This window comes from Agelaius phoeniceus, chromosome 1 (assembly GCF_051311805.1).
Source record: "Agelaius phoeniceus isolate bAgePho1 chromosome 1, bAgePho1.hap1, whole genome shotgun sequence".
In the NCBI taxonomy this organism is placed as follows: Eukaryota; Metazoa; Chordata; class Aves; order Passeriformes; family Icteridae; genus Agelaius; species Agelaius phoeniceus.
The window spans coordinates 75,005,266-75,025,818 of NC_135265.1; the positions used below are offsets into that span (position 1 = coordinate 75,005,266).

The 20,553-nt window shown below is 35.8% G+C and overlaps 1 protein-coding gene across 4 annotated transcripts in view; it reads left to right on the forward strand.

Annotated features, from left to right (window-relative positions):
* CDH9 (cadherin 9) overlaps positions 1-20,213 on the forward strand; it is a 99,005-nt gene extending 78,792 nt beyond the window's left edge. For 2 of the 4 annotated variants that reach the window (XM_054638357.2, XM_077181875.1), the window contains 7 exons: positions 1,302-1,489; positions 2,784-3,037; positions 4,309-4,445; positions 5,822-5,943; positions 16,037-16,154; positions 16,241-16,492; positions 19,221-20,213. In XM_054638357.2, the coding sequence (XP_054494332.2) occupies positions 1,302-1,489; positions 2,784-3,037; positions 4,309-4,445; positions 5,822-5,943; positions 16,037-16,154; positions 16,241-16,492; positions 19,221-19,708 (1,559 nt within the window). In that variant the 3' untranslated portion in view covers positions 19,709-20,213. Of the gene's footprint in view, positions 1-1,301; positions 1,490-2,783; positions 3,038-4,308; positions 4,446-5,821; positions 5,944-9,081; positions 9,105-16,036; positions 16,155-16,240; positions 16,493-19,220 lie in introns of those variants that run through there. The other 2 variants (XM_077181873.1, XM_077181877.1) reach the window with 2 other exon arrangements.
* The last annotated feature ends 340 nt before the right edge of the window (positions 20,214-20,553 follow it).

Below are 20,553 nucleotides of genomic sequence, written 5' to 3' on the forward strand. Positions count from 1 at the left end.
AACAGCAATCACAATTTAGCGTCAAGCATTAGCTTCCATTTTGCTACACATCTATAGAAATATAAGGTATTCTCAGGAACTCTCTTTTGTACTGTGTCTTTACAACTGCGGACAGAAACTCATTCTGCACTCAGAATTTTGATACATTCCTTGTATTAAATGGATCAGGTCAGGATCCTTTAGGTGCCTTAAAAGCGCATGTAAATAGAGGAAATAGGGTTGTTGCAACAAGGAGAGTTGACTGTACTTTACTACAAGTCAATACAATTTATATGTATCCTCTTTGGATCCTTTGAATAAAGGTTGTACCCTTTATTAGGTGCTAATTTTGTCACATTCTTAAGGTATTTCTCCAATGCTACTACTTCACTCAGTAAAGTAATATGAATTTAAATGAAAAAACAGATCAAAAGGAAAATTAGATTCTGGCTTATTATGTGCAAAATATGAACTCATCAGATGTGTTTGGATTTTTTTACATTTTCTTGATAGCAAATAACTGAAAATACTGAATTTGAAATTTTTTTGTGTCTTGCTAGTGAAGAAACATCTTCTATGTCTGCTTCTTCCTGGTGAAGAAATTAATAGTTTTTCTGCTGCAGCATGTCTTTAAAATTAGATTAAAAAAAAAAAATTGTCAGAAAGTACATTTGAATACACTTTTCATACACACAAGCAAGAGTAAAGGGTCTGTGTAATCAGATTTCTTTCTAGAAGACTGATTATAAAAATAAAAATAGCAATTAACATGAACATGTGTCCAAATTCCCTTTACCATGACTCTTTACCATGTATTATCAATAACAGATGAATTTATTGTTGTCAAACAGAACAATTACTGGAATATATTTCAAAGTAATTAAAAGGTTATTCTGTTTTAGTCTCTTTCCAAAGTCCTCACTGATTTCTACAACTCTTGTTTGAGAACAACCTTGAGAGAACAAAACAAAACCCTTTCCTATTTCTAAATATATCTAGGAACATTTCTAGATAAAAAAAAATATATATAGTGCTAATAATCAGGGTAAGAACTGGTACCTCACTGTTTTGCACCTTTGTCCCTTAAAAGTGAAGAAAAAAAGAAGTGTTATATGGCTTTGAAGAATAACTTGAATATTTTGACAGTTTGTCAATCAACTCCAAATCCTGTTTTAAAGTTTAGTGTGATGACTAGTGGCATTTTTCTTACAGTGTTTGGAACTTCAAGTTACTTTAAAAAATCTAGTTGAAATTGAAGGTAATTTTTATTCAGAAAAAAAAATATTTCTCAAAACAAAAAATGTTTTATTTTGCTCTTCTAGGCTCCTATCAGTTCAGCTCTCCTGAATCTGCACCACCTGGGACTCCTCTTGGCAGAATTAAAGCCAATGACCCCGATGTGGGAGAAAATGCAGAGATTGAGTACAGCATCTCCAATGGGGATGGATCAGACATGTTTGACATCATCACTGACAAGGACACACAGGAAGGGATTATAACCGTCAAAAAGGTTTACTTTTTCTCCCTCTCTTTTGTATGTACTTAGCTCTCCAAGTGTTACGGTTATTTTTCTTTTTCCAGGGGAAGGGAGGGTAGATCTCACAAGGGGTCAGGCTGCCAAGGAGCTGTTGTATTAGTTTTGTTCTTCTCTTTCTTCAGCAGGTATCTGTTATTTTCAAGTCTCAAGGGAAATTTACTGGCATGTCACTTCACATAAAGCAATATTTCAGGGGCTGCTGTCTGTTCAATATATAGACTCTCACACACAGTACTTTCAAATTAGGGCTGTGAAAACTTGGAGAGGTTCAGTTCACAGTGGGGTTTATCAGCTGATTGCTGTGCTAAGACTTACAAGAGTGGTAGGCTTACCTGGAGCTTGATGAATTTGCACGTCCAAGACTAAACTCTCCCTCTCTAATCTGTTCAACAGCCAGTTATCCCCAGTACCTAAAATCTGTCTTGGTTTAAGTCCAGTCTTGGTGATACTTCAGTTGTTACATATGATGTCAGTGAAACTCCAAAGAGCAAAGACATTTACAGAAATTTAATTCAAAATCCCATGTCTGACAACATTATTGGTTGCTTTTCAGAATTCAGCCTCTGAAACTCTGAACCCTTTTTTTGATTTTAATGTTATTAAATATATCAGTAACATTAATTGATAACTGCCTATGAATATAATAACAATCTATAAACATATTTGGAAACACATATACTTGTTTATGTATATGTATCTATGAAGGTCTACCTCCATATACATATATGGATATGCATGATGTAAATGTCATATGGATTGAAAATCAAACTTCACAGATTTTCTTTTTACTGAGGAACATGGAGACCAGGGAAAAGTCTGGTTTGTTCCTAGTGCCAAACTGTAGATTGTAATGGGTAAAAGACAGTAAAGAAAAGATAAATAGGACAGAGATCATTTAAGAAATGGGATAATTGCTCTTTTTACTGCCAATGTGATGAGACAAATAAGACTTTACACAACTCCTTGTTGTGGACTGAGTAAAACTTCCATGCTTCTATATTTTTACATAAATCAAAGCCTCCTGTTTTTTCAGGAACCTGAACAATTAATAGGCAGAGGGATCATAACTGCCTTGCTATCCTATAATAATCCTTAATTTTAGTGTCTAGAATAAGATCTAATATACTCCATCTTCTCCAAGATGGAGTAAAATTTTGAGCTTTTGCTCCTAAAAATGTTTCACCTTTTGATTTAGACTGTAAAGCTTACTCACATTTTTCTTAAAGTGATGTAATTTTCTTTATTATTATTATTATTTGCTCCTCAGCATCTGGATTTTGAAAACAAGGTGTTATATACCCTAAAAGTAGAAGCAAGCAACACTCATCCTGATCCTCGTTTTCTTCAGCTGGGGCCATTCAAAGACACGGCTTTTGTCAAAATTTCTGTTGAAGACATTGATGAACCTCCAGTGTTCAGCAGACCCTGGTATTTAATAGAGGTAGATGAAGATGCCAAGGAAGGAAGCATTATTGGGCAGGTTGTAGCCCAAGACCCAGATATAGCAAAGAATGCAATAAAGTAAGCCATTATACAATATAAAATTCTTTAGATGTGGGTCAACAGGGAATGATGAGAGTGCAAGGTAGAAAGAGGCTGGCTGCTTGGGTAATAAAGCACATGGGGCTGTTGGAAAGTGTCCAAGAGAAATATCTATGTGAGCTTGTGAAGGCAAATACAATTAGCACAATGAGCGGTGCAGAGAATGTTTTTAAGAACAGTCTACAGGAACCAGGTAAAAAGAAAGGAGATGTCAGTATTTAATTGCCAGCATGTTCTAGTAGTTTCACCAAGCTGTTCATAAAATTATTCTTTTATACTATCTAAAACATTCAAAATTTTGTATTTCTGTGCTCCCTGAGGCTTGATAACAGTCACACTTCTGTACATAACATCCATGTTCCATAACTTAACTATTTAATTATCACAGTATATTGAATAAGAAATGATTGCAGGAAAATAATAACAATTAAAAGTAAGAGTTCAGTGCTGTGAAATTGTTGTAATTGTTACCAATCTGCTATTATTATCTGCAGTGACAAACAAGGCACTTAAGTTTGTCTATTTACCATGCAAGTGATTATGAAAATTGATCTCTGCATTTCTGAACAAGCCTTCTATGTCCTACAGCAGTATGTGTTGAGGTAGGAGGTGTAAGAGGAGGAGGAAAATAAAATATTTTTAAGTAAATTATGTATAAAATCTCAATCTGACCTGATAATGACTGCCAGCTACTAGGCTGATTAGAAAACAACTGTAAACCAAGTTTTTTCTCACTGGATAAGAACAAAGCAAAAGAAAGTATCACAAAACAAGATTTTAAGAAGTTTCATATTAAGGTACAAGTAATTGAAAGATTTTTCTCTAGGGTTTGTGGTCCTTGTGACACCTCAAAAATAGATTTTTTTAAATTGATACGTTCTTGTGTCTGCAATATGTGTCCTTTGGTGACAGGGTTCTCTAAGAAACAATTAATTTGCAAAAAATCTTACCTAAAAAAGTTCACTTTTAGTTATTAGTCCAAAATTCACTTTATGAGCTAAAATGTAATTTCAATTATCAATCTAAAAACTACCCACATAATATTTTGCTCTTCATCCTCCTCACTAGTCTTAAAATTGTTTTTAAGTATTTGTAGCATGCAGGTAGTTAAGGGAAAACTTAGGTCAATTGCAAAGAAAACATTCTTGATTAAGAACAGTTAAAATTGTAAAACTTTTAGAGGTGGCTGTGAGCTAAACTGGAGACTGCAATGGGAGATTGTGATGCTCAGTTTTACTGTATCTTGACAGATATTCTGTAGATCGACACACTGACCTTGACAGAATATTCAACATCTATTCAGGAAATGGATCCTTATTCCTCTCGAAGCCACTTGACCGAGAAGAAACTCCCTGGCACAACATCACTGTCATAGCAACTGAAATCAGTAAGATGAAGATAAAATTTATCTCAGAAGAATATTTGAACTGAGAAAATAATTAAATTCTACAGTTTCTATGACTTACCTTGTTTCATTAGTTTTGCCCTTATCCAGATATTGTTGATAGACAAGACACACATATAAAAGCCTAATTTATATTTTAAGCTATGTTTTGCCCATTTTTTACAAAGATATTTAGGAAGTCTCAGGCTCAATAAAACCATATACAATATACATTGGATAAGTTAACTGGTTCCTTGAGAATTCACATCAAATAATTTGGTGCAGGTGTGATGCACTGGCTCTATCCCAAGCTAAGTCTTTGGGAAAATCTTTGGGGGAAGAGGAGAAAAAATGTCCCTGATATACAAACACATTGTCAGAATAACCTTTGTAAATGAGAAAAAATTATGCTTTACCTCAACTGATTTAACTTATCTCAGAAAATGGCTTTTTTTGAAGTCAAGACTAGGGAAATTTTTTGCCCTCCATATCTGAAGTAAACCCTGGGTTTAATTTTTCACCTGGATTCTTTACTATTCTGTTAGATACTTTCAGGCTAGATTGTCTTGCATACCTTTTTTCTGAGGTAGCAGTCATCAAAGGGGGAAACAGATGATTTTAGTGGAAAACTTTTCTGCCTTCCTTTCTTCTCCTATAGATTCCCCTGGAGTCAATGTGCTTACGAGTCTGAGAGTTGGGTAATGTGGAGAGATGAATCATATCCCCATTTTCAGAAAGATTTATATCTTTTACCTTTTCCTCTTAAACACTTTTCATTGTTTGGTTAAAAATGTTCTACATTTTCAATACGCATAGTGTGAGAATCCTCTCTGGCAATACCTTGAGTTTGGAGGTTTGTGAAGATTGATTGATGATCATATCCTGCATATATCATTTTATTATTTTGTTTTTTATAGTTAGGGGAGAAAGGACAACTTTGGTTTGGTTTTTTTATGGTTTTGTGTTTGTGTGTGGTTGTGGTGGTAGAGTTGTTCACTGACACTCTTTTACTGCTGTATTGATTTGAAAAGGCAAATGTTCTTAACAGCTCAGCCTCCTGGAACAACTTTTGCAATTAATTATTTGTTGAACTGATATAAATAATACAACTCCCTAACAACTCAGTGATCTGTTTTTAATCTAAATCAATTTGAGCATATTTTATATTATATATACACATATATATATAAAATCATAGAAAAACTTGTTTCAATTAAAAATTGGACTTTCATGTATATGTAATGTTTGTTGCCAGAAAATGAAATATAATTGTTTTAGTATAATCAAGAAAATTGAACATTTCTAATATCTTGGAAAAAAAGTATTGGATTGTTTTCATATACATCTCTTTGTATTGTAATATTTTTTCTTTTTTTCAGATAATCCTAAACAAAGTAGCCAAATACCTGTCTTCATACGGATTTTAGACATAAATGATCATGCACCAGAGTTTGCCAACTACTATGAAACGTTTGTTTGTGAAAATGCAAAAGCAGGACAGGTAAACCAATCCTGATATTACCAAAGGACTTGTAAGGAAACTATCCTGCAGTGCCATCATGAAGAATTCAACATATTAGTTTGAACAGCAGTAGACTAACCCAGCCTCTTAATTTCCTATCTTCTGCAAAAAATACGAGTTGATTCAAAAAAGGACATAAAAGATGAAGGATAATAGCCTAGTGCAATAGCATGGGATATAATAAAAAAATGATACTTTAAGGTGGTGTTTCATTTCTAATATCAGAAAATACTTTTCAGAAATAGTTTTGCATAATGTTACAAAATGCTTTATGCTGTACAATAATTCCATTTATTTCTGGATTTTTATCATTGGCTTAGTTAATGTAGCAACACCTTCAAGTACATGAAGCAGGAAAATCTTTATTATGTCTCAGTTAAGGTGTGTAAAGCAAGCTTTTTCAAAAATAAAGGGCAGTGTAACTGTTTCCATTGTAGGTTAAAACTCAGTCTGGCATTGTGTTGAGTCTCGGCAAAGGTCATGTATATCCTTTTCTAAACTACCTCAGAATTCTGTAAAATTCTAAGAGACGAGAAAAAAAATTGAGGATAAAACAAAGTGATAATTTGGATTCAAGTAAGTAGATAAACCAAGAGAACTCAGAGCCAGCATAGTACAAAAATGTCTTAATATTGCTGCCTTTACGACATCATCTATTTATGCTAATGCCAGTCAGTCCTTCAGTTAAAATCCTGTGAAGAAAGATTTTTTCTTTACAGGATTTACCAAAGAAGTGGATTTAGTAGCAGATCAGGTACTCTAAGATTATCTCTCCAAAATGGCTCATGCATGAGCCTCTTCTCTAGACTGATTAATTTTTGACTGGAAGAAAAATGTTGAGATCATTATTTTCACTTACACAAACATGAATGGGTTCCTTCTCTAGGGGAGAGAAGCCAGGATGAAGCCCTAAGAACAGATTAGGTCTACCCTCATGTCTCATTAGCTTTAGGCTGTCATCATCCAGCCAAAACTGTCTGGCTTCACGGAAAATATGTTGAAAGGATCAGAATGTATAATATTTTGTTTTTCTTTAGAGCACAGCGACCACGCAATATTCAAAGACTTTACGAAGATGGGTGATATGGATAGGCATCAGGAACCATGCTCATGTTTTACCTGATTTTCTGCCCAGGGTTTTTTAAGTCACAGAGGCTTCACTGAAGGTAGCATAGATGGTACCTGAAATGAATTTAGCTTTTCGGGTATTGCAGTACCCTATGCAGAGCAAGAACATGTGTTCTTGCTCAATTCAGATCCAATTCAAGTGATGTTTTATGAATTGGTTAACAGAGAGAAAAAGAAATTAAAATATGAGGAAAAAGATGGCACATTAGATTGTAGGGAAACTGCATGAAATTCTATTTATTTTTAATTCATTAAACACAATATCAGAATTTAGGCAAAATGGGTTAGGATGGAAGAGGATACTTTGATTAAAAGATCATTTCCCTTTGAAGAGGTATTTGACAATTTTTTCATTCTTTTTTTAAAGAATGTTTTACTATTTTTCATGTAAATTATATAATTAGATTAATATACACTTCAAAGGAAGAGATGAATTAAATTAAAATTGTAGAAGGAATTATCATACCAGAAAAATGAGAAAAGAGTGCTTTTCACAACAACTAAGGTTTATAATCACATCATCCTATCTTAACCAGTGACATAAATTGCCACTTAAGAATACAGTTCAAGCCTTTCAGAAGGTACAAAAATTCTCCAAGCCTTTGGCTATTAGACCCATAGAGCTTTACTTTATGACTTTTAAGCTGCTTTTTTTCATGCTGAATGCATTCAGATAATTCTAGCCATTAAGTTCAAACAGCTGCCGTAGAACCTTAATTCTGTTAGTCTAACAATGTCTCATTACACAAGACAAAATTGAGGTAAATAAATTTTAAAATCTCAGTATGATGACTGGTAGAAAAGTGAGTCATGTATTTTATTTACATAACAAAAAGAATGGTTCAACAGCTTAGAAATTAAGATCTAATTGAAATTAATCTTGTGCAATTTTGCCAACCAGCACACACAGGTTTTGTCATATATTTGAAGAAGTTCAGTCCAGGCAGACTAGCTGTCAATTTCCTTAATCCAATTTCCATCTAGTCTAGCATACTTGGTGAAATACCCATGAATGAAAGATGAAATATCACTTACCTTTCTGGTAAATTCTGTGCTTACCTAACAACAGATATGACAGAGACCCATTTGATAGGTATGCATGTTGTTTTCCAGACCTCCTACACATCTAATTTACCAATGTAATTTCAGCAATTATTTTCCCTCATTGGAAAATCCCACAAAAATACTAGAAATAGAGTGTGCACTAAGTGTAGCTACAGAAAAATGAGAGATCCATTTTGGTTTTCTATTTCTTAACAGCTGAGGTCTTCAAGAGAGGCACCTGAATTCATATCTGGACATTTATGTCTAATTGACTTAGTATTTCAGAAGAGAGACTACCTTCAATACATGAGAGTACTTTTATTTTGGTGCTTAAAATAGCAATGAATATAGAAATATGAACTTGAATATTTTGGCCAAGTGTGCTAAGTTCCAGAGAATCTATATTGCTCATATCTAGCAGTCCTTGTATAGTACAAGAAAAATGGAAACATGTGTTCATTTAGGACTATTCCAACCTATTTTAGAGATCATCTAGACCAGCTTTTTGATTATAACCATTATTGCTTCTTGACACATCACAGCACTGCTTCTGCATCTGGTACTATAACAAAAGAATCAGACTGAGAAGATAAATACATTTAGGGTTTTTTTGGTTTTGGGGGGGGGTTTTGGGTGGTTTTTTTTTGTGGTTTTTTTTGGTTTTTTTTTTTTTTGTGTGTGTGTGGTTTTTTTTAGTGTTTTTTTTGTTTTGTTTTTTTTTTTTTTAACCAGAACCAGTTATTAGTCACACTCCCTTCTAAGTCTCAAGTACATCAGAATGATCAAATATTGCTCTCTGCCACCAAGCAACACTACTTATTCTCAGCATCAACAGATATTAAATGCTTCACTCATGGTTTTCAGATAGCCTTAGGAGGGTCAGAGGAAAGAAAATCCTACAGAGCGTCTCCTACTCTTTTGTCTCCAAGCAACAATGGTACAACTGGGGATAAACCTTATCATAAAAGGTTAATAAAAATTTATGTTCATTAGGCTGAAACACATTCGTCACCATGAGAATCTTATTTCATTGGCTGGTACACAGGCTAAAGAAAAGTAGGGAGCAGACTTCCTCTCATGCAATTTAGAAACCCCTAATCCTGAAGCCCCAGAGACTGTTGTGGGGAAGGCTTTGGTACAAGGTCTCTCATGCCCTTGTCACAGGAATTAATTGGGTCATTTTAGCTGGATTAGAGGATGAGTACTCTCCATGGAAACCAGGCAGATATACTCGAGTGGGAGACTGATTTAACTGAACAACTTGTTGGTAAAAGTTTAGCTCTGTAGTTTATTGCAAAGTTTATTGTTGGCAAAAATTTAGCTAATTTCAACATCCATCAAGAAAACAACCCGGGTCACTATTTTTCCCCTCTGATGCAATATTCTTTCCTGCCATTCACAGGCTTTCAGACATCAGAACATAGAAAGTTTGTTTCCTCCTTCAGAGACCTGGCTGATTTTTCTTTTCATTACTCTCCATACCCTCCCTCTCTTTTTAAAATAGAGCAGACAGAGGTCACTTTTTCTCAAGCATGCATTGCTAATTATCAGTCATGGCTTTATATACATTGTAGCTGCTTCTTCACTAGGTAGACACCTTTTGGCTTATTTTAGTGAGAGACCCATGCTAACTGTCTTTTTAAGCAAGAATTGAAGTGAGAGTTATCCAATTTTTGATAAGCATTCAGTCCTGCTTGAAACTGCCAACACATTTGTGGAACAGAGCCAAGCTCTGGAAACCAAACTGCTTTGCATTACTGAATGTGAAGTTTTGTGAAGTGGCAGGCATCTATTCAAGCTTGCACATGTGTGATGGAGGATGTTTTCTGCAGCTAGCACCTTACAGGGGTATAGCTTAGAATTGTTTCTGTTACGAGTGTGATCACTCAGGCCACGTAATAGCAAGATGGACATCCACTGACAGCTGGATTGATTTTGAAACACTCCTATGGGCCATATCATCATGTCTTTTACATAACTTTTGTGCCACATATTTATGCTTGCTGTTAGTAATACATTCAAGGTTACCTAGTAATTGACCCTACCAGATCATACAGGCAGGAAAAAGGGTAAGAGGAAGAAAGGATAGGAGAAAAAAATCTGTTCTTCCATTGTTTCCCCATAACATTTGCACACATTGTTCTCATGATTGCCATACATAGTTTCTCTCATAGGATTTTTTTCCCCGTAGTTTATTGCAGACAAAGTGGTAAGGTTTTTCCAGATTCCTAGAGAAACACTTGCAGCACCAAAGAAGTTCAATAACTTTCAAGAAAGCCAGTGCTTTGAGATACAGAATTTTTGTTCTCTTCTATACCACTTAAAAAAATGTTAGACAAAAACAAACACTAACATTTCCTAGACATTTCTTTCTCAAGTGCTTAGAGATACTTTTAAGTCTTTTATTACTTTTATTTCTGTGTTGTACAGCAACCAGGTTTGACTAAGAGCATATTATAACAAAAAATGAAAGCCCAAATGCTTCAAGTGGATTATAAGCCTGCTCCTCTCTTCTGTTACATACAGAAACAACAAAAATTCAGAAGTTGTTGTTCGATCTGTACTTTAACAATATCTTTCTCTAGTAGCCTTTGTGACTGGAGTACAATTTTTATATGATAATCATGTTGTATTTAAACTTCAGAAAGGTGATCTACAACACAGGCCAAGTTTAAATTTCTGTGAAAGTGACATTATTTTTCACCATATATAGTGAATTTTGAAAGAAAGAATTTTGAAAAAGAAAAAGGTGTAGAGATAAAATAACAACCACCAATACATTACTATTTTGAAAAGAAGTAGCAGCAAACTTCTTTGCAAACATTTTATTTGTCTCAGGTTTTGTTTTATTAGTAGAAATGTTTAACCTGAAAATATATCGCATGTGCCCACCCATGGACCTCATCTTGTTCATGTTTCTCCAAGGAACTTTTTGAAACATGTGTCTGTAATTTTTAAAGAGTACACCCTGGAGCCAAGGTGCAACAGCCATTTATTTGCATGACATGCAAGCCAGCACACACTGAAAAGCCTGTCTTAAAAGCATCCAGATGGTGCTGACCTCTGTGCTATAAAGCTTAACATTTGCTTTAATGGTTCCTATATTTCTTTTAAAGCCATTCCCACGGCTGAGCCTACAACCAAAACCTTCTACTTGTGCAGCTCTCTGTGTATACAAGTGCAGCCTCAGGAATGCTAACAGCATGCTCTGAAGTGCACAGAGACCCTTCCTACTTCAGAATTCCCTCAGCTAGCTTCTACTTGCTTGCTGACTTTAAAACAACTTGAAGAGAAGCCTTTACTTAAAGATGTTTAGATACATAGAAGGAATCTGTTTCTAGGCAGTCCACTCACCCCCAACCACTTTTTCAGACATAAGTACAAATAACTGTAAAATAGCCTGAACATAAACTACAATCATAGTTTTGACTGTGGTGCAAATCCTAAAATCACAGCATCCAGGTCAAAAAACCCAAACAATATGAAACAGGATTGTAATTGAAGTATTTCCACATTCGAAAAAAAAATATTTCAGTGGAAAATAGGTCCAAACCCTTTAGCAGAATCTCTGTCTTCATCATGAAAGAAGCAAATAGAACAATGGAATCATACAATGATTTGAATTGAAAAGGACCTTAAAGACCACCTTGTTCCAACTCCCTTGGCCATGGCCAGGAATGTGACCCACTAGACTGGTTGGGTTGCTCAGGGCTCCATCCATCCTCACTTGGAACACTTCCAGAGATGGATCATTCACAGTGTCTCTGGGAAACTTGGTTTAGTGTCTCTGGGCAACTTGGTTTAGTGTCTCACTGTCCTTTGAGTGAAGAATTCCTTTCTAACATCTAATCTAAATCTTTCCTCTTTTAGTTAAAAATCTTTCTCCCTTGTCCTATCCCAATCTGCCTGTTTAAGAAGTAAATCTTCCACTCTTTTATAAGCCCTCTCAAAGTACTGGAGGATGACAGTAAGATCTCTCTAGAGCCTTCTCTTCTCCATACTGAATAACCGCAACTCTCTCAGCCTGTCTTTATAGTACACATGCTCCATACCCCTAACCATCTTTGTTCCCCTACTTTGGACTCACCCCAACTGGCTCATATCTCTATTATGGTTAGGACTCCAGACCTGAATTCAGCACTCCAGGTGGGATCTCACAAGGGAAGAGTAGAGCAGTAGAATCACTTCCCATGACCTGCTGGCCGCGCCTCTTTTGATGCAGCCCAGGATACAGTTGGCCTTCTGGGGTCATTGTTGGCTCATGTCCTGCTTTTCATCCACCAGGACCCTCAAGTTCTTCTCTGCAAGGCTGCTGTCAATGACATCTTCTCCCATTCTGTGCTCTTGTCTTGGATTGTCCTAGGCCCACATGCAGCACCTTGTACTTGGACTTGTTGAACTTTGTGAGATTCTCATAGATTTATTTCTCAAGATTTCCCAGGTGTCTCTGGACAGGATCCCTTCCTTCTGTTGTGTCAACCACACCACTCAGCCTCATGTCATCTGCAGACTTGCTGAGGACGCACTTGATCTCACCGCCTATGTCATTGATAAAGATATTAAAGAACACCTTTCCCAGGACACCAGTCACTGTCAGAGCACTGCTAAACAGCATGGCTAAATGAGCACTGGTCCCAAGATCATTAAGAAAAGTTTTCATTGGGAATAATTCTTCTTGCTACTCATTTCACATTGTCAAACTGCTACAAACATCTTGTCCTGAATGTAAAAGAGAAAACCATGTCAATGCCTATGTTTTAATTTTCATTATCCTCAAAGAAAAGTGACCTTAAAAACTTGAATTGACTCATTAAGATCCACTCAAGTGTATGACACTGTTTTTTTTAAATACACAGAAGTGCTCATGCACATGCATAGGCAGCTCTAAAACAGTGACAATACTGCTGTATTTTCTAAAATATGCTCATTCACATGGGAAGCTATGAAAGAAAGAAAATAATGAGAATGGTTTTATTTTCTCTAAGCTTGATCTGCTTGAAATATATTTGAGTAAAAGTAATTTTCTTGAAATAACTCTTCTGTCATAAATCTTAGAGCATCAGAGACCTTGCTCTCAAGTCCTGATGAAGAGTGATCATACCTCAATGTCCATAAGTGCATCAAAATGGGTGAATATATTTCTGAAATGAAATCACAGAATGTACACAAAAGAATACTAACTTTTCTTCATATAAATGAGATACTTAAAAATAGTCAGACCACTTTCATTTCTGTGGTGATTATCATTGACATCATTGTCTTTTATTTACAGCTGTAAAAGTGAAAAAGAAAAATCCTTAATTAGATAAGATTTCTAATTTCCTTTCACCTGCTCATCATTTGGAACAATTCACCTGCAATCATGGTTTCTCATTGTTCTTTTAATCTCCCATTTTTTTCTGCTAGGCAAACAGCTGGTTCCCAATTCATGCTGCCAACAGTTAGATCAGGTAATGAGGTTGGGTTTTTTCCGTCAGCCTTACCTCAACAATAATTATTTTTTGCAATTGGGTTCCTCTGTGCCTGGTACAATCATATTTCTCCATGTGATTTGCACATGAAGGGATTCAAATCTTACAAACACCAAGTGATTACATCTCAAAAAGACCCAAGATACTCAATTACAGTTTCTGATAGTTACTGCAGCAGGACATTTTCTCCTTGAGTTTTTCATCAAGTAATTGTAAACCACACAAATGTTGTTACTTACTCGAATTCTCTCTTCTCCCTGGTACTTTTCTATTTCTTCTGTATTTTCAAACTTGTGCTAATGTGAAAGGAAAATTTTCTCATTTAAATTTGATGTCATAGCCCAATCAAAATATTTTGGGTGGTTTTTTAGCAGTATTTTTAAACTGTGGAAAACTAAAATTAAACCAAATCCTGGTCTTGCTTTCTGTACTAACACTTCCAGAGGCAGATTACAGGAAAGACAAAAGCAATTGAACATTGGAAAGTTATTGACATAAACTGCAGTGTAGAAACACTCTAAACAGGAGACTTCACCATAAACAAGGATTTGATTAATCTTGTGAAACAGCTAAAAATTATTAAAAAAAATCAAAAGATCAGTGAACATTAAATGCTTTAAAAGTGAAAGTAGTGTATGTAGTATATGTAGTTACTACTCTAATGACACTTAGAAAAACTGCATTATCCTGCTTTGAGCATAGTCACATCCTTTTGTGCAAGGCTGACATTTACAAATTACCATTCAAGTTCCTCAATATACCTCAAAAATAAAAAGAAATAATAAAAAATATTTTGTGCTTTTTTTAGAAAGAGCTGTTGGAAAGTGAATGAGCTAAACACAGATCCCTCAACTGTTTCTGTACTGTGTTTTGGGTTTTTTTGCTGTGGGGTTTTTAAAATTATAATTCAATATTATTAACTGCAATCAAATTATCCAAAGTCAACTAGAAAAAAATGGGTCAAATATTCGTGGTGCAGTACAGCACTAGCAGTAGAAAGTATCTGAATGATAACAGCAAAAACACCACTTTAATATAATGATTCATTCTGTGAGACACAACATACCTTCAAAAATTTAACTGTATTCTCAAGTCCCATTAAGGTCGATGTTCCGAGACAGTATATATGAAAAAGGAATTCCTTATTTGATTGGCACAAAGTTTACAGATCATATTAGTGCTACTTTTCAATTACTGTATTTCTGGAATAAGTCAAGCTGCACCTTCTGTGGAAATAAAAGAAAAACAAAGTATTTGATAACAAGTGGCTTTGATATCTGTGGGATTTCAAGACACCCTGAACACTGGAAACACTTGAGAACTCAAGACAGTCATTGGCTCTCTCTTGGCTTTGAAAGAAAAATGTCTAGCTGCTGAACTCATTCTGCCTTTAAGTGGCATAGAAATGAACCTGTAGTGAGTTATAGCATCCTCAGTTGAGACTCACTCTTATTCTCATGCTACCAGTTTTGTCATCTTTGATTGAATGCAAACCTGTCCTTGCAAGCCAAGGTGGACTATGGGTTACTCTCTATTGTGACTTCCACCAGGAAGGGCAAATGACAGAACAGCCACTCACAGAGCTTTCTGGAGTTACTGTGACTCACGCAGTGTGGCATGATGTTAAATGCTGCAAGTCAATTCATAAACCACAGTTGTTCCCATGTAAGTTTTCCTTCCTTAGTTCTGCAGCTGTTTCCTTTAGCCTCTCTGTCAGTCCAGCAGAAGATAGATTAAAAAATAGTCAAATTGTTAGCATTTATGTGTGTCTATATAAACACGCACATTTGCACGTTTTGATGCAACAGGAAAGCTTATGCAATCCAGAGGTACTGCTGGAGCCTCTCTTTTTTCAGCCCACTCTGCTCTGACCCTATTCAGGCACTATTATCACTCCTTCCCAGCTGGGCTTGAGTGGCCTTGTTAGGGCAGCTATTAAGCTCCTCAGCCAGAGGTTTCAATTTAGGAGGGAGTAAAGCTTCTCTTTTTATTACCCCAGGAGAATTGAGAATCCTGCCAGTGCAGTACTCCAATTTATCGCCAGGAGCAGATGAGGTGGATTGAGAATTAGACCCACTTAACAACTGGTTTACACAGCACTCTCTGTCATTGCTACATGAAGCCACAGGAGGTTTATGGCTTATTCAGAAGGGCAAATGTTTCTGTATCACTGCAAGATACTGAGTACAAATCAAAGCACATGGCTGTTTTGCAGTTAGGACTGGACTCTTTTTCATCCTTTTTTATGTGTTTAAACCATAAAATAATTTTTTACTGTAACCTCTACTGTACTTATTTGGGAAACATTTGGCTTAGGACATCAGTTTTTGTCTTCAGATAGAGAGTCATTGGATTTTTATGGGACATGAAAAGCAGAGAATTGAAACACAAGATTTCTAAAATAGCATGAAATACTCTTTTCTTTATAGCTTATACAGACTGTGAGTGCAATCGACAAAGATCAGCCTCCTCGAGGACACAAATTTTTCTTTGAGTTGGTGCCAGAATTTGCTGTTCATCCAAACTTCTCTGTTGTAGACAACAAAGGTAACTGCTGACCCTAACATCTCCCTCCCTGATATCACATAAAACTTAATTCAGAAACACTTATTGATTCTGCGTTTCCATTCTAGATAACACAGCGGGAATTATGACCAGAAGAAACGGATACAGCCGTAGTAAGACAAGTACCTATCTTCTGCCCATCATTATATTTGACAACGACTACCCGATCCAGAGCAGCACGGGCACGCTGACCATCCGGGTGTGCGCCTGTGACAGCCGGGGGAACATGCAGTCCTGCAGCGCCGAGGCCTTGCTGCTCCCTGCCGGCCTCAGCACGGGAGCACTGGTGGCCATTCTCCTCTGCATCATTATCCTGCTAAGTAGGTACCTGTGATGAGATGTTTACTTGACCAGACAAAGATCTAGTCACTTTGAGAGTCTTGATACTCTTAAAACCCTTATTCACATGACCCTCTAGAAAAATATCATCATTACTCTTTAGAAGATTGCATGAGAAGAGTGAGACTGTGCTATTCGGATTAAATACCATTGAAAATATAGGATCAGTTTTAGTTACCGTGCTCATTTGAGTAATGTTCATACCACAATCAGATCTTCATTTAGATCCAGAACTTTAAAATCATATTTCTGAAGCTATGCTAAGTTTTGCAACAATGTTATGAATTATATTCGCTATTTAATGATTAAAGATTTGGATTTTTCCTTTACAGAAAATATTTAGCTCAAAAGCATAGGATAGAAATTTTCAATTTCTTGCAAGTGATAGTGAGAACTGCTGATTAAATAAGTATAAGAACAGAAGTCAGACAAGTGTTTGGAAGGTAGAAGCATTAGAAAGATGTGGTTACATGTGAAGGAAGTAGAATAAATGTTAGCTCATTATCTGGTGTTAAGAACATAAAAATTTCAACTTGCATGTTTTACAAGAAAAGTATCACCTCTACTTTCCAGTAAAACTCTGCAGAAAAGCTTTTTCCTTTTCCACCTGTTCTAGCAAATATTTCTTGCCAAGGGGTCAGTGGGAAGCTACAGGTGTTAGTTTACATAATTATAAGGGGATATATTTTTCTTTTTTCAGTTTTTACCCTAGATTCAAGATAATTCTGTGATCCTCCTAATATTTGCTATAGGTATTAGAAGAAGGGCAATATCTATAAAATGTATCTGCACTGTGCTTAAGGGAGGGAAAATACTTGAGCTCTAGCAAACTGATAAACATCTTAGATTCAGGAATTGCTGCTGGCCTGGTTTTAGCATCAGCCCCCTTGGATTCCCCAGGATGTTGTCCAGGCATAGTCAGGGAATCTGCTGATAGTCTGCCAAGAGGCAGAACTTGAAAGGCACCATTCTCAGGAGAAAATTATGGTTCAAACTCTGCCAGACCTAGCTCTTCACCTTGCATAGTTCTTATCATCATGTCAACAAGCTCTGCATCTTTAAAGCCATCCTGCATGCCCTGACAAGAGCAGGAAAAAAAGGAGCATGAAATACATGCCCTTACTTGCTCAGAATGAAAACATTGCTCTGATTGGCTGCAATGCTTGAATACAGATTGAACAAATCTGCACTAAACTTTGAACTTATCAAAGTTGAATGTGCCTTAGGGCCCAGCAATAGAATATGAGACTCAGAAGAGGATCAGGGACCATTGCTGTGCAGACCAAGTTTGACCACTTCGTGTCTCAGCCCCAGGGTTAGGGGCCCTGCTCTGCTCAGCGCTGCCAACGTAAATGTCAAAGAAACATGTGGCTGTGGAGTATCTAAACAGAATTTTTACTGTACAGCTAGTGTGATACTCAGCATCTTAATTTTTCAACAAGGTAGTGTGTTATAATAGTAAACTGGCATGAACATGCCCAACATAGATGAGACATATTAAGTACCAGGCTATGAAAGACACTTCATAATAACCTCTCAGTAATCGGCCCTTTTTTCCTACATGGAGTTCTTAAACTTACTAAAGTGTGTAGTTTCTAATCTAGTGTTATGAAAAGAAGGGCCTCTGTACAGGTACAAGGAAGAAAACCCAACAATGCAGAACAGAACATATTTTTATTAATTTTATATTCACAACATAATATCATGGCATGTGGAAGATCTCTATTCCCCTCTCCCTACCTGCAGCCTGTCAAATCTTAGCTTTTATTCACCAATACTCAGGTGAGTCAGAGTAAAAACTTAGCTCCTAGGACTCAACTAAACAATTCAGCACTGTTGTAATTTATGGTTCAGCAATCATTGTTATGTCTCATTGACAGATGGTCTTTCTGGCCTCTCTTATTTACTCCAGCTACAGGAGAGAGAGTCAGATTTTTACATGCACTTAAGCATTGAATTGCTACTGAAATCAATAGCATTTAGACACCAGAATGTATTTAAAAAATCCTAACTTCATTTTTTATCTCCCCTTAGAGAGCTTCATTTTTGTATCAATCCTTATCTCTTCAGAAGAGTTATTCAATTAGCACTTCATAAACCAAGGGGATCATGTTTTTTTAAAAGAAACATTTAGTAACAAAGACTGGATTTCATTCTTGCAGTCATTGAAGCAAAAGTAGTTTTGTCAATTATATTGATAGCTTAAGGCCTTCAGGTTATTATTTTCAGAGGGACCTGTAGATCCCATATTCAAAAGTGAATTAGACACTTGGGAATACCTAAATCACTAGCTTTCAAGAGTGTGAATACCTTTTGTCTAGGAGATTCAACTACATTTGATGAAAAGACCCTTAGTAACTGCCAGAAAGGTGCTACTTAGAAAATTAAAATCAAAATCAAACTTTAGTAGGATAATATTGTATGGTTTTGTTTACTTTTCAACTTCAGCTTAGTTGCAAATTTATTTAAAAGATAAAATATTTTTATCATTTCTCCCATAGGTTTAAAAAAAAGGATAAGTTTTTGATTGCCATCAGATCATTAATACTTACCCTTATTAACTTGGAGATAGATTTTATCACTACACTGCCACTAAAAGTCCCATTCCAGCCTTAAAACCTTTCCAGGTCAAAAGATGAGGTAAAATTTTGCCTCATTTATTTACTTTCTAACCATCTGTTTCTTCATTCACTTTTTGTTTCCTTTTAGTATTAGTTGTCTTGTTTACGGCTCTCAAGAGACAGAGGAAGAAAGAACCCTTGATCATCTCAAAAGATGATGTTCGGGACAATATTGTGACCTACAATGATGAAGGAGGTGGGGAAGAAGACACCCAGGCTTTTGACATTGGCACACTGAGAAATCCAGAAGCAAGGGAGGAAAGTAAGATAAGAAGAGATGTTATCCCAGAAACAATATTTCAGATAAGGCGGACTGCACCTCTTTGGGAAAACATCGATGTTCAAGATTTTATTCATAGAAGGCTAAAGGAAAATGATTCAGACCCAGCTGCCCCTCCTTATGATTCATTAGCAACATATGCCTATGAAGGAAATGATTCCATAGCAAATTCACTCAGCTCCCTGGAATCACTTACCACAGAAGGCAACCAAGACTATGATTACCTCAGTGACTGGGGACCTCGGTTTAAAAAACTAGCAGATATGTATGGTGGAGAGGACAGTGATCGAGACTGAGAAAGTAATCTGTGACCTGGTCAGTGTTAGTGGAATTCATGTCTGTGTTCCTAGATAAATAAAGTGGCCTACTCTCTTACTTGGGAATAAAATATTTACAAAAAATAGATGTTGTCTTAGTAAGGGTTTGCTTAATCAATAAGTCAACGTGAATGAATATGAATGATTGAGATTTTAAAAAACACTACAACCAACCTTCTATGCCTAGAAACCTCTGATGAAAGGGTTTTATAGGGAATGAAAAGACAATAAAAGGCTTTTTGCGCCTTTGATAATTACATGGAAACTCCATATTTTTGAATTGCTTTGCTTTACCTTTCCTACTATGTTGGATAGTGCGCATCTGCATTGTAACTTAATCTCAAAAATATACCTTAAAAAGATTAATATTACTGCCATATTTATTGAGTTAAAAATGTCTGTGTGATGATTCATCCTGATATTTTTATATATGTATATTTATATTTTTGTATTTTTATTAAATAAATTAGAATTTATAAAAAGACTACTTACTCATGTCATTTGTCAATCATAAAGAACTGTCCAATCTTTCTGAACAAAGGAAACTTTGTATTGTGCAATACTTCTTTTTTGAATGCATCTTCTTATATCAGATTAGTGGTTACAATGTACTGTGCAAGAACGATATGGAGAGAGGGCTCTGCAATGGGAATGCAGTGTAGAAGACAGAAAGAACTATTTTGAAAAGGTGATTATAAATAAATGCACTCTGACTTGCAATGTGTATTGCTACATGGCAGAATAATACAGTTTCATGTGAAGCTCACTCACACATACCTTCTTACATGAACAGATGACCACTGAGAGGACAGAACAGATTGATG